The following is a 13,029-nucleotide window of genomic DNA, read 5'->3' as shown; positions in this document are numbered from 1 at the left end:
CTAGTTCCTAGACAACAACAGCCCCACAGCATCATCGACTGAGTTATGAGAAATGCCAGAATCATTGTGAAACTCAAAGAAATGTTCTCTCCTGGTGCTGACCTGGCAGAAAGCGTGAGCTAGAAAGGGCCTCTTGGAGGAAACGGCTGCCAGTCTCCCCTGCAGGAAGGCCAAGGGCTTCCTGATGAAAGTGCAGAACAGAAGGGTCAGTCACTTATGTGGTGACAGGTACACAAGTGAAAAGGATTCTCCAGGCTGAGAAGACATTTGACAGAAACTCTGAATTGTTCTCTTAAAACACAGACAGGGAAAACACACATGCACCGGGGCAGCTCTACTCTAAACAAATGACCATCTAAATGCTGGTTTGGGCTTTGGCTGGAATGAAGAGGAAAGCCTCAAGCTTGTGAAAGAGAGAGCCTTGTGTTGGCTGCATCCCAGAAGGGGTCACGCCAACTCTTGTCCAAGAGAGCAGAGACAACTGCAGCTGAGCCAAGGAAAGCAAAGCTCAGACGTGCCAGCAGTGAAAACCCCTAGAACAGGGCTAAACAGGGAAAACGGGTCTCTATTTTTAAGAAGCACAAACCAGAGAACCCAGAAATATAAATGCACCTTTAGCTGCATGTGTTAAAATCTGCGGCAAGAAGTTTGAACTGGAAAGTAATTTACGATCACTGAATCCCATGGAGGGGGTGGGGGGCCTTGCCCAGCTGAGCACTGTATCACTTGGGAATTTTTTTTTAAGGTAGAAATTCCCAAGCTGATTCTAAAATGTATATGGAGAAGCAAAGGTGGATCTATGCTACCTGATATTAAGACTTCTGTAATGCTGCAGGATTCAGACAGAGTGGTATTGCTGTAGAAGAGACACAGCAATAAATAGAACAAATCAGCATCCAGAAGGAGACTTACACACGCCCAGTCCTCAATTGTTGATACAGTGGTAAAGTAGAAGGTTTTAGTCTCTTTCCTTCCATCCCTCCTTCCCGTCCCCTCTCCCTTTCTTGGCCCAGCTTGCCCTGGGTGGCTGTCACCCTGTCCCCTCTGGCAGCGATGGTGTTGTCTTACTTCCACTTGAACGGTGGTCTCAGTTCTGAGACCAGAGCTGGGGGCTTAGGTTTTTAACAGCGGCATTTACAGCTATAAATTTCCCTCAGAGTGCGGCCTCTGCTGCATCCCAGAGATGCTTGCATTTGTGTTTTCATTTGTCTCAATAAATTTCCTAATTTCCCTTGTGATTTCTTCGGCCCGTTGGTTGTTTACGAGCGTATTCTTTAACTTCCACGTATTTGTTAACCTTCCAGTTCTCCCTCTGTCGTTAGTTTCTAGCTTCATTCCACTATGTTTGGAGAAGATCCTATGTATGATTTCAATCTTTTGAAATGTATCGAGAGTTGTTTTGTGACTAACATATGGTCTACCCTGGAGAATGAACCACATGCACTATATATGTCCGTTAGTCTAGTTGGTTTGTAACATTACTCAAGTCCTCCATTTCCTTATTGATCTTCCACCTAGATGTTCTATCCATTACTGAAAGTGGTATGTTGAAGTCTGCTATTACTCAAGTAGAACCTTCTATTTCTCCCTTTAATTCTATCAATGTTTGCTTCATATATTTTGGGGCTCTGCTGTTAGGGGTTTATGTTTTTATGTCACATTCCTGGGTCTCACCTTGGGAGTGGGAAACTCCTAAGTCCAGGATTTTTTCTTTTTTAAGCTCTCAGAGGATTTCCTGTGTTCAGCTATGGGAACGCCTCCCTGCTTAGAGCTCTGCAGTCCTGACTTCCAGCTTAATATGGACAAATGCAACAGCTACTCACACTGACCAAACAGCGTTCTAAAAACCACAGGCCCACAGGGTAGAAGGTTGTGAATTTTCAGGAGGTCCATTTTGGCTGAATTTATGCAGTTTATTTAGCCTGTATGAATGTATGAACGTCTGACTCGTCCATCCTGCATTCTTGGACCTAAACTGGCTTCAAACTTAGCAAATCTCAAGTCAAAGGCCAAAGCTGTAAGGTTGCTGGCATCAGCCCCTCCTGCCCATCCAGGCTTCAGAGTTAAATACTTTCTTGAACAGTCTGTGCTTTTCCATTCTAGCAGAGCAGCCTAAGACAAGACATCTGGTAAAAACAGGATTCTTAAACCTGTAACACTCCTATGTGAAATTGTGTTACTATCATTAAAATACTATGCAAGATGACCCTGCGACTTGAGCAGAAAGGAGTGTGTGTGTGGGGTGGGGGTTGGAAAAGCAAGTAGTGCTGTTGGTACCCGGTGTATTGAAAGGAAACTGCAGCAGCGAGGCTAGCACATCCCTTCTTGGAACTGGGACATTAGGAAAGCGAAGCTTCCCTGACCCATGGGGATGTCCCTCGGGGAGAGCCCCAGACTTCTCCACCCCAGCACCACCCCTCTCAGTCCAACTCTAAGCAGAACAGAGTTGGAGGCTCAGCATCTGTGACAGATGTCCCGTTGCCACCAGGGACCTCAGGAGGCGGCTCCCACGGGCTGGCTGGTAGCGGCTGCACTCGGGCTAGGGGTGGGGGGTGGTGAAAGCTTGGGTAGCAAGCCAGGGGTTCCCGGGTCACAGGCAGAGAGAGAGACTGGGAGGGCAGACACTGAGCTGCCAAGACCGGCCCTTGCTTGGGGACGGTCGGCATTGCAGGCTTCCTGCCGTGACGGACTTCAGGGTGGGTAAACTGGGCGGACTTGGGAAAAAGACACTGGACCAAGGGAAAGAAAAAGTGTGCTGGTGACAAGGCTTGAAGGATCAGTTCTCTCTACCCTTGTGTGAAAACAGGAGCGAGGGTTTCCAGGGATGGAGTGCTAAGCCCCTCTGGACACACTGGACAGGACAAAGGGACTTTGGAATCTCCTTTTCACTTAGAACTAAATTTGCTCATAAATGAGGAGTGCAGATCAAAAGAAGTATTGAAACATGAAGCACTGACTGCTGGAGAGGAAAGATTTCCAAGCTGTTTGCACTTTGTTTCTGACCCTCAATTTAAAAAAGAAAAGAAAGAAAAGGAAAGAAAAAGGGGGAAAAACACTCTCTGGCTATCTCCAGCATTTCCCCCTCACCCCAGCTCTCCTCCAGTGCCCACTGGTTTCACAGGCTCTCACTCTTCTGAGGCTGTGAGAGAAAGGGTGGAACGTTCAACTAGGGGCAGATGAAACATCCATTATGGGGACTGAAGGCTGAAATAATAAATAATGTTTACTGAGTGACTTCCGAGTGCCAGGCACACTTTACTATGACTCTGCTACTTATGAGAATTAATCCTCATTACTTTTTGAGGTGGATATTATTATTATTAAACCCCATTAATAAATGAGGGAAGTGAGACATAAGGCAGATAATTAGTTTGCCCAAAGTCCCAGAGCTGGCATGGAAGGCCTGTGATTGCAAACCTGGAGAATAATCATCACTTCCCCACTCAAAATCCTCTGATGGTTTCTCATCATACTTAAAATCCAAATCCTTTATCATAGCCTATAAAATCCTACATCATCTGATTTCTACCCCTTCTTTGAACTGATTGCCTAAGATTCTCCCCTCTGCTCACATTCTTGCCCAACTAGCATTCTTGAGTTTTGCAGACTCGGCAGACTCATTCCTGCTCAGAGCCTTTGAACATGCTGTTCCCTCTGCCTGGAACACTTTTCCTGCAAATTTATGAAGGCTCACTCCTGCACTTGAGTCACATGTCTGCTCAATGTCATCTTCACTGAGCAACATCCCCTGACTACTCATCTCTAATACAGTCCTCCCCTCTGTTCTCAATCACCTTACTCTTTGTTTTCCTTCCTGACAGCATTCATCTCTAACTAAAATCAGAACATTATTTGCTTGGTTGTGTATTGTCTGCCTTTCCCACTAGGGTATTCAATCCAAGAGCACCTAGGACCTGCTCAGTAAATGTCTGTTGAATGAATGAACATGTGAACAAAAGGGTGAGACAGTGTGCAGTTCCAAAGGGAGGCAATACATCTTACTACGTTGAAGCTGAGAGCATGATGGAATAATATGGTGGTTCTTCACCTTCAGGAAGTTAGGCACATTCTACCCCCTCCCCTAACCCCTGAGCTCTAGATGAAAGCCATGGACCTTTTTTTAAAAAACAAAAACAAAAAACACACTTGCATGAAACTTCAAAATTCCTTTTAAATCCCAGGGAAGAATATCTGCACTAATGGGAGGAACATGGAAGAGAGACATCTATTTGAGCATCAGCTGAAGCCCCTTCTTCTCTCCCATTGACTTCCTCCTGGATGATTCACCCCTCTTATTCTTGCCCCAGAAGGAAAGAACTGGGTCTATGAACAGGGTAATGGAGACACCAGAACTGGATTGCCTAGTCACTGTCTGCCAACTCGAGCCTTGCCTTGGACCTTTGCTCACTGTGATCGACATCCTCCAAAGATGACCATCATTAATATTCCTCCCCCCATCCCACACATGGGTGTCACATCAGCCTTCAAGAGGTGCCTTGTTTTGACCAAGAGGATGTAACACAGTGACACTGTGACAGTTTGGGGCCATGCCAGTATCAGAGGCCCAGCACCTTCCACTTCCCTTAATGAGCCAGTTGCCAGGTAATAAGTCTGATTACTATGAGCCCACCACACTGTGAAAAAGCCTAAGTTAGCCCCATGGAGAGAGTGAGAGGGAGGGCGTGACTGAGGGAGACAGGGAGACCAGGGAGAGAAGTACCAAGGCACCAGGTTGGGACTGGAGCCTTCCTGGACCTTCCAAGCCCACCCTGGCCCCACTGCCACCTGAAAGCGGCTGAGTCAGTGACTCAAACCAATGCCACATGAAGAACTGGCAAACCAAGCCCTAATTGAGTTCCCACACCACAAAATGACAAATAATAAATCTTTGTTGTTTTATGCCACCAAGATCTGGGGACAGTTGTTACACAGCAGTATGTAATGGTCCCACTCACACCAACTCCTCACCAGAAAGATCCTCTCACCCTTCCTGTCTGAATCCTGCCCACCCCTCAGTTCTCAGCTTCTTGTTCCCCTGCCCTCAGCTACCCCGCCACTTCTCTGAACTCTGCCTAGCAAATACCCACCTGACCTGTAAGGCCCAGCCCAGTGGCTCACGCCTCAGAGCACCCTTGCCCACCTCCCGCAGCACTGATGCTTCTTGCTTGCCCAACACACCTTAGTGCCACGCAATCCAGGGACCATCTCTTTGCTCATTTGCTTCCCCGCCATACTATCATGTTTACCACATAACAGGTGCTTGATGAGCTTCTACCAAGAATAAATCCCTACACTGTTCATCGGGCTTTCCCACACTGTCTCACGCATTCTCTCTGTACTCCTGAGGGTTTCTTTATTGCTGTGATTGAAAACGCTTTGCAGTGAGGATCCTGTCTACTCATCTCTGAGCCCCTCACCCAGCCTTGCCCGTAGTAGGTGCTTGATAATGTTGTATTGGCTTTTAACTGATTGGTGTGTGACTTTCATTGTGAACTTCACCCAAGGTTCATCCTGGACCCCTGATGTTCAGGTTCCAGAGCTCCTATTTCTGGATGCTCTACAAGGATTGATGAGGCTCTGCTATTTATTTTCGGTTTTTTTTTTTTTAAATCAGTGAAGTCCTTGAAAGCCCCTACATTCTACATCCTCATCGAGTTCACTCCAAAGGATCATCTTTTGGAAGCCACGCTTTCTTTAAAAGCATTCACCTCCAATGCCTATTGCAACAGGGGAATGTGAAAGAGCTTACCCAGCTCCTCCCACTGCCTGGGAACTGCCAATTAACTGGAAATTTCTGGTCCAAACTGTTATTATAAAGTAGTCTCCACAGATGACAATCATTCTATGAACACACACCTAGTCTTGTGACCTTTACTCAACATTCCAGAGATATAGGAGCTAAGTGGGCCCCTGGGGAGCAGGGAAGAGGGTGATAAATAGTGTAGGATGGTGGACAGAGCACCAGGCCAGAGGTCAGATCTCCAGTCCTGCTGGGCCTGGGTGATTCCTTATCTGCAAAGTAAGCACTGCGCTCCAGGAAAGCCCAGAGCATTTTCCCCTCTGGGGCCATGGATCCTCCCCACTCCTGAAGAGCCAGAACCCAGCCCTGGCTCTCACTGCCAAGCCTCGTCTGCCTCTCATATTCTAGCCCTACCTCCTCAGGTTTTGTGCCTCATCTGGGACCTAAATGTGAAATCCTCACACGAGGCAGACATGAGGCCATGAAATCTCAGTTCAATCTGTAGGGGCTCCGGGAGGCTCCCCCAAAGCTGAGGAAGGTGGGAGAGGTGATAAGGCCTGCAGGGGAGAACGGGCCAAAAGATCATAAGGAGAGGAGAGGGCAGGAAATGGTGTCTTCTGGGCACACGAGGACCCAGTAAGTCCTTTTGACCAACTCAGAGACAGAGGAGGTATGTGCTGGGGCGGGGTGGGGGAGATGAGCCCTGGGTGCCAACCAGCCGGGCTCCCCATCCGGGCTCTGCCACTTTCCTGGTGGTGTGACCAGGTTGGAAACCACTGCACCTTCTCAAGAAGGTGGTTGTGGGTCCTTGAAGGGGACCCAGCACTTGGTAGGTGAACTCCATAAAGACAAGACCCCTTTACATTCCTCTTTGGCCTTGCTTCAGTAAGAAAAGGCTGCCACTTACTGAGACTATCCAAAACCAAGAATCTGGGCACAAGAGCAGCTGTCTCTTTCAGGGATTAGGTGTTTAGCCTCCAAAGTTACAAAGAAATTAACTTTATTGAATATATTATTCAAAACTCTAAAGGCGCCCCACCCCAATCAAGATAGCTTCAAGTTTCTATGCCCACCTCCACCCCACCAGCTTTGAACAACCAGCAAGGAGTGGCTGAAATATCTTTCTCAAAGCAGCAGAAGACAATTAAAGCCCTGCAGGAACAGAGTCAGCATGGAATCAAGAAAAAGGCATCTTAAAAGCTGTAGGATTTTACAGTGTGTGGCTGGCCTCTTCCCCAGCCCTCATCGGCTGGGCACGGACCCCGCCTGTGCTCCAGTACAGATTCCCAGTCCCGGTTCCAGAGATAGCAGAGTAACCCCCATTTTGCATATTGGGAGCAGGTATGTCTGTCCCAATCTGTCCGGTTGTAACCTGACTCGCCCTCCCAGATCTTGCCCTGCGTGTAGAAGGCGGCTCACAGAGCCCTCCTACAGAGAGCAGACAAGACGTAGCTGTCTGGGACAAGGGACTGCTGGCCTTACAACATACAGTGCAGTGCCCCAGACCATGAGCAAACTATTTCCTAGGGAAGAGGGGACATTCATATCCACGTAAAATGGGAATTCCTAGGGCCGCATGCATCCGCCCAAAATAAGAGGCATGCACAGAAAGCATTAAGGTGGCCTCTATGCTTTGGCCTGGAACTAGTCTGTGAATTCATTGTATGGACAAGCACTGAAGAGGAACACTGACACAGCTCAACCGGCAAAGGCTGGGAAAGAAGTTTTCTCCCCTCCTTCCTTTTGTGTTAGCTCCTGGCATTTAAGGAAAGCTCTGAAATAACATTAGCAGGATACAAGCTTAAGAAACAGACACTTTAGAGTCTAAATTCTAGCAATAATGCATTAAAATACTTTAAAATCCAGGTTTCAACAAAAGATTACAAAACACACAAAGAAACAGGACGTGATGGCCCAGGCAAAGGAGAAGATTAAAGCATTAGAAAGCATCAGTGAGGAGGAGCAGACCTGGGACATAGCTGACATGGGTTTTTCTTTTTCTTTTTTGTTGTTGTTTTTTTAAAAACAGTCCTAAATGTGCTCAAATAATTAAAGGAAAACATGGACAAAACTAAAGGAAATTATTAAAACAATAGATGAGCATAAACAGAATGTCAATAGAGAGATGGAAATTATGAATAGGAACCAAAGACAGCTGAAGACTACAGTAACAGAAATTCAAAATTCCCTTGAGATGTTCAACAACAGACTGGAGCTGGCAGAAGAAAGAATCAGTGAACTTGAAGATAAGACAATTGAAATTATTCAGCCTGAGATGTAGAAGGAAGTAAGAATGAATAAAGGTGAACAGAGCCTGGGGATCATGGGACACCATCTAGCATACCAATATACGCATTGTATGACTCTGAGAAAGAACAAAGAAAGGATCAGAGAGAATCATCAAAGAAATAATGGCTGAAAACATCCTAAATTTAATGAAGGACATGAATATACATATCCAAGATGCTCAAACTCCAGACAGGATAAACCCAAAGTATCCAATGCCAAAGGTAAAGAGAGAATTCTGAAAGCCACAAGAGAGACTCAATATGTCATGTACAAGGGAGCCTCAATAACATTAAATGACGATTTCTCATCAAAAACCATGGAGGTAGCACAGCAGTGAGATGACGTATTTAAAGTGCAGAAAAATTGCTGGCCAAGAATTCTATATCTGGCAAACTGTCTTTCACAAATGAGAGAGAGATTCAGACATTCCTAGACAGACAAAAGCTGAGGGAGTTCATCAGAACTAGACTGGTCCTACAAGAGATGCTAAAGACAGTTCTGAAAGTGGAAAGGAAAGGACACTGGACAATAGATCAAAGCCACTTGAAGAAATAAGAATCTCCAGTAAGGGTAACATGATGGGTAAATATAAATGACAGTACTACTGCATTTTGTTTTACCTCCATTATTTACATTCTACAGCATCAAAGAGGTAAACGCATAAAAATTAATGATAAATCAGTCAATTTGCGACAAGGTCGAGGAGTAGGAGTATAGGAGCATAGTCTGTGTAAACTACTGAAGTTAAGCCGGTATCTAAGCAATACGTGATCTTGGATGCGATCTAACAGTGGAGGAGAAAAAGCTCAAAGGGACATTTTGGGGACATACGAAAAATTGGAATATAGACTGTTGATAACTACACTTAAGGTAGTGGTTACATAAATGATTATACTTGCTCTTAGGAAATGTACATGGCAGTATTAAGTGTTTAAGGAACATAATATTCAGACAATGCATTGAGAGATGGATGGATGGATGGAGAGTATGATGAATGGGTAGATAGAACAATACAGCAAATGTGACAAAATGTTAAAATTGGTGGATCTGGGTATCTGGGGGGATAGAGGTATGCTGGAATTCTCTGTATGGGATTCATATTAGTTTTGTAACTGGCCAGTAGGTTTGAAAGTATTACAAAATAAAAAGTTTTTTAAAAATCCAAACTCTTAAGGGCCTGTTCACTCACTCTATTTGGGAATCTCTGTTGAGTGTCTACTGTGTGGCAAGCATGGCTCTAAGCACCGCTGATAACACTCCATGGAGCCAGGCACTTTGAGGCTCTGAGCAGTTACTTCCCCAAAAATGCTTTTGTCCACGGTCCCGTCTGTGCCTTTGAATGGGAATATGGCAGCATTGCATCCACCACCTTCTAGCCCTAGAATTTAGGGGATGGGGGACGGACCAATGACGATGACGACAAAGATGAAAATGACAGAAACAAAGATATGCTTGTAGAGCGGTGAATGGAGACGCATCCAGAGACCTCCCAGGTAAGAGAGGGGTTGACAACACCCATAGCTCCAAGTTCTCAGGCAAAAACTCTGACCCCCAACTCTAAGCTCACCAGCCTGATAGTACAGATTGATATTTCTAAGTCTATCCACGATGAAGGGCCAGTTGTCCTTCGTTTTCAATTTGCCATGGACTGATACTTGCATAAAATACATGGATCATGCACTAAATGCTGCAGTGTTGTCAAATTACTTATAAAGTTGCTAAATGCTTACTCTCAATGACAGTATTTATCTCGTTGCTACCCAACAACAAACAATTCATGAACTGGCACCAATCCATGAGCCACACTTCAAGCAACACTGATGTAGTCTAGCGAATGTCACTCACTGTCCAAAATCTATGCAAACAAACACAAGAAACAGAATTGTAATGGTCTACTTACTTGCTGATGGTTGAAATTTGATCAGATCTTGCAGGTCAGTAGAAATCTGGAAAACATGGCTGTAGAACTGCTGGACTGAATTCTTGAGGCCAGAAATGTCTCTGGAATGAGACCTGAGTGTCCCATTCATCTGCCTGACACAGCTCCACAGGCTATTGACGTGCTTGTTGAGCCCTTCCTTGAAGCTGTGGAGACTTCCTGAGATGGAGTCCAGTTTGCTGCATGTTCTTTCCATTTGAGACACCCTGCCCTCGACCATGGAGACCTCCCTCTGGACACCCTGCGTATTTTCCTTACAGGTGTCCAGGTCAGAGAGCACCTGGTCCTGCAACCGCCGCCACCTCTCCTCCAGCTGGCTGCAGCAGTCAGCCACGGGACCCCGGGTAGACGGGAGGGTCTCGGTTGTCCTCTCCTGCTCCCCCACCTTAGTAAACCCACCCACATCATCATTTTTACCTTCTCTACAATTGCTTATTTCATGCTGAAGGCGAGTGACTTCATTTTCTGTGTGATTTAGTAGAGAATAAAGAAAGTAAAAATCTTGCTGAAGTCTCTGGATACTACGTCCAGTTTCCTGAATTTTCCTATGCATTGTTTCATTGAGAGATTTCAAAAGGCTTGAACTGTCAACCACTGTGTGGTCTTTCCCATTTGGCAAAGTGCCTTCTATCCCATGAGGCTCTCCCTGGAAGTTCTGCAGGCAAATATCCTCAACAACTTGAACTTTGTTCTTCAAGTGGATTAATTCGGTCATTACCTGTTCATTCCCTGACACACGTGGGAGGGCTGACCCCGGGGGAGTGTATTCTGCATCTGTATTGTTGGCAATCTCTAGGAGAACACTCCCCAGACGGTCTTCCAGAGACTGGATTTTCTGATCAAGAAGTTGCTTCAAGTCCCCTACCTCTCCACTAATGGCCCCCCGAAGGGTTTCCTCAATGTAAAAGCAATGTTCTTCTGCATTCTTCTCTGTCACATTGATCCTTGCATCCAGTTCACTCCATCTTGCATCAAAGTCCACATCAGGTTCTGGAACTGCGAGGCGGTCAAACTCATTGTCCATTCGCCCATTCAGCATTCTCGTGGCTTCAGCAACTCTTTCTATCTTCTGGTCTAATGTCTTGATCTGTTGACCAAAGTCACCGTTCTTTTCACGGTCACAGCAATTTGGCTGGGCTGAAGGATCCTGTAGCTGGGTTCGAAGGTCATTTATTTCTTTTCTCAGTTTTGCTTCCTTCTCCCCTATAAGCTCGATCACTTCCAAGTAGCTGCTCCCATAGTCGTCACACTTCTGTTGGAGACCAACCACCTTGTACTCACACGTGTTCTTCAGGTCGGCCAGCTTTCTGTCCATTCCCTCTATGAGTTCCTCTCTCAGGGCATCTATCTTACGATCTACATAGGCTTGGTAGAGGTCGTTGGTTGTCATGGTGACTGTAGGGCCCTGGGCAGCCTCCTGGAGCTGCTTGAGCTGCCCTTCATAACCCTTCACTTTCCCATCCAGCTCTTCCAGCTTGTCAGTCTTGGTCTTCAGAGCATCCTTGACTTCAGCCAACTCAGACTTGATATCCTTCATGCCACCCTCTTTGGTGTTGAGGATGTCAGGAAGCTGAATTGTTTCTGTCTCTCCACCAACGGCACTGTCAGGTCCTGGCTGGGGGTGCAGATTGCTGAGCCAGGATGCCAGCATTTTACTGGCATCATCCTGGATGGTGTGTTTAAGGTTTTCATTCACTCCAGCAATGGAAGACTGGAGCTCATCAACTGTCCTTTTGAGTCGGAGAATCTCCTCCTCAAGCACCTGGATTTTCTTTTCCTGAAGTTCCTGGAGTGCCTGCTTTGGATCTACGACCTGGCTTGGATCTGCTGCATGAGTTGGTGCCAAAGTCTTCTTGGGATCTGAGACTTGGTTTGGTTCATTACCTGTTTTAAAGAAAGAGTTGGACATGGCTTAATATTTTCTACCTTTAGTGAGTTTCTGCAAAGATGATAAACAGAGACCCTTACGGATTATAAGAAAACCTTCATGAACAGATCCCCTACCTAACTGCTGGTAATTATTATAGGAGATTGGGAAAGAGTGTGGGTTTTGGAGTCAAATAGACCTCCACTTGCATTCTGGCTCTGCTGCTTACTGTCTGCCCTTGAGTAAGTTAACTAACTTCTGTAAACCATAATAATTCCCTCATCTATAAAATGGAGGTACTATCTTCCCTCCTAGGATTGTTAAGAGAATATAAGCATGGCACATAATAGACATTCAATGGTTCCTTTCATCCGGAGGAAAATATTCTTTATCTACTTTATCATATGGACACAACACTTCCCATATTATTGAAATGCAGCCACACCCCAACGAAAGCATACTGTAAACCACAAGATGCCACTTTGGCAAGATCCACCCATTAGCTATTGGTTAGTATGATATCAGATGAGCAGCAGGTTATTCTCAAAGCAACTCCTGAATGTTCTTTTATTAGCATCCCTATGCTAAAGTCTCATAAACATTATTTAGCCCTGTTATGCACTTGGGGAAACTAAAAGCAAAAGAGTAAGGAAGCGAGGAGAACCTAAGATGGCTGCTAGGTGAGACAGGGCAAAAAGACACCTCCGCGAAAAATACTAGATAAAAACCAGAAAATGACCCAGAACACCACTGCCAGCAATGCACCAGCCAGACAAGTTCTGCTAAATCCACAGGGAATGTGCATTTGGTGAAACCAGGAGCCTGCATTCTGAAACGAGTGAGTGAGTCGGCTGAAAGTCCCGCAGCCGTGCGGCAGTGTGGGGTGTGGGGAAACTGTGGGCTGGCGTTTGGAAATGGACTAGTTCTTTAAAAACAAAAGCCCAGGAGTGGCTGCAGATACAACAGGGAGAGCCGCGCAGTGCAGCATGGCAGGAGCAGGCTGGGCTAATGCCTCAGTGTCTGGCATGGAGGATACCCCTTCCCACACCTGCTGCTGATTGTCTCGAGACCAGAGGAGCAGAGGGGAGCCAAAAGGAGAAAAAAAAACGCATTCCTTGCAGCCATCTCCCCAGCGGGCGGGGGACGCTCCTGCCCAGGGCCAGACCCACAGCCCAGAGCCGCGCCAAGAAACCC

At 46.1% G+C, this 13,029-nt stretch overlaps 1 protein-coding gene across 3 annotated transcripts in view; it reads right to left on the bottom strand.

Moving 5' to 3' along the window:
• EMILIN2 (elastin microfibril interfacer 2) overlaps positions 1–13,029 on the bottom strand; it is a 97,651-nt gene that overhangs the window by 26,557 nt on the left and 58,065 nt on the right. For all 3 annotated transcript variants that reach the window (XM_037805987.1, XM_037805988.1, XM_037805989.1), the window contains exon 4: positions 9,930–11,852. In XM_037805987.1, the coding sequence (XP_037661915.1) occupies positions 9,930–11,852 (1,923 nt within the window). The remainder of the gene's footprint in view (positions 1–9,929; positions 11,853–13,029) is intronic.

Source organism: Choloepus didactylus, chromosome 16, assembly GCF_015220235.1.
Source record: "Choloepus didactylus isolate mChoDid1 chromosome 16, mChoDid1.pri, whole genome shotgun sequence".
Classification (NCBI taxonomy): domain Eukaryota; kingdom Metazoa; phylum Chordata; class Mammalia; order Pilosa; family Megalonychidae; genus Choloepus; species Choloepus didactylus.
This window is presented reverse-complemented; position numbering and strand designations above follow the sequence as displayed.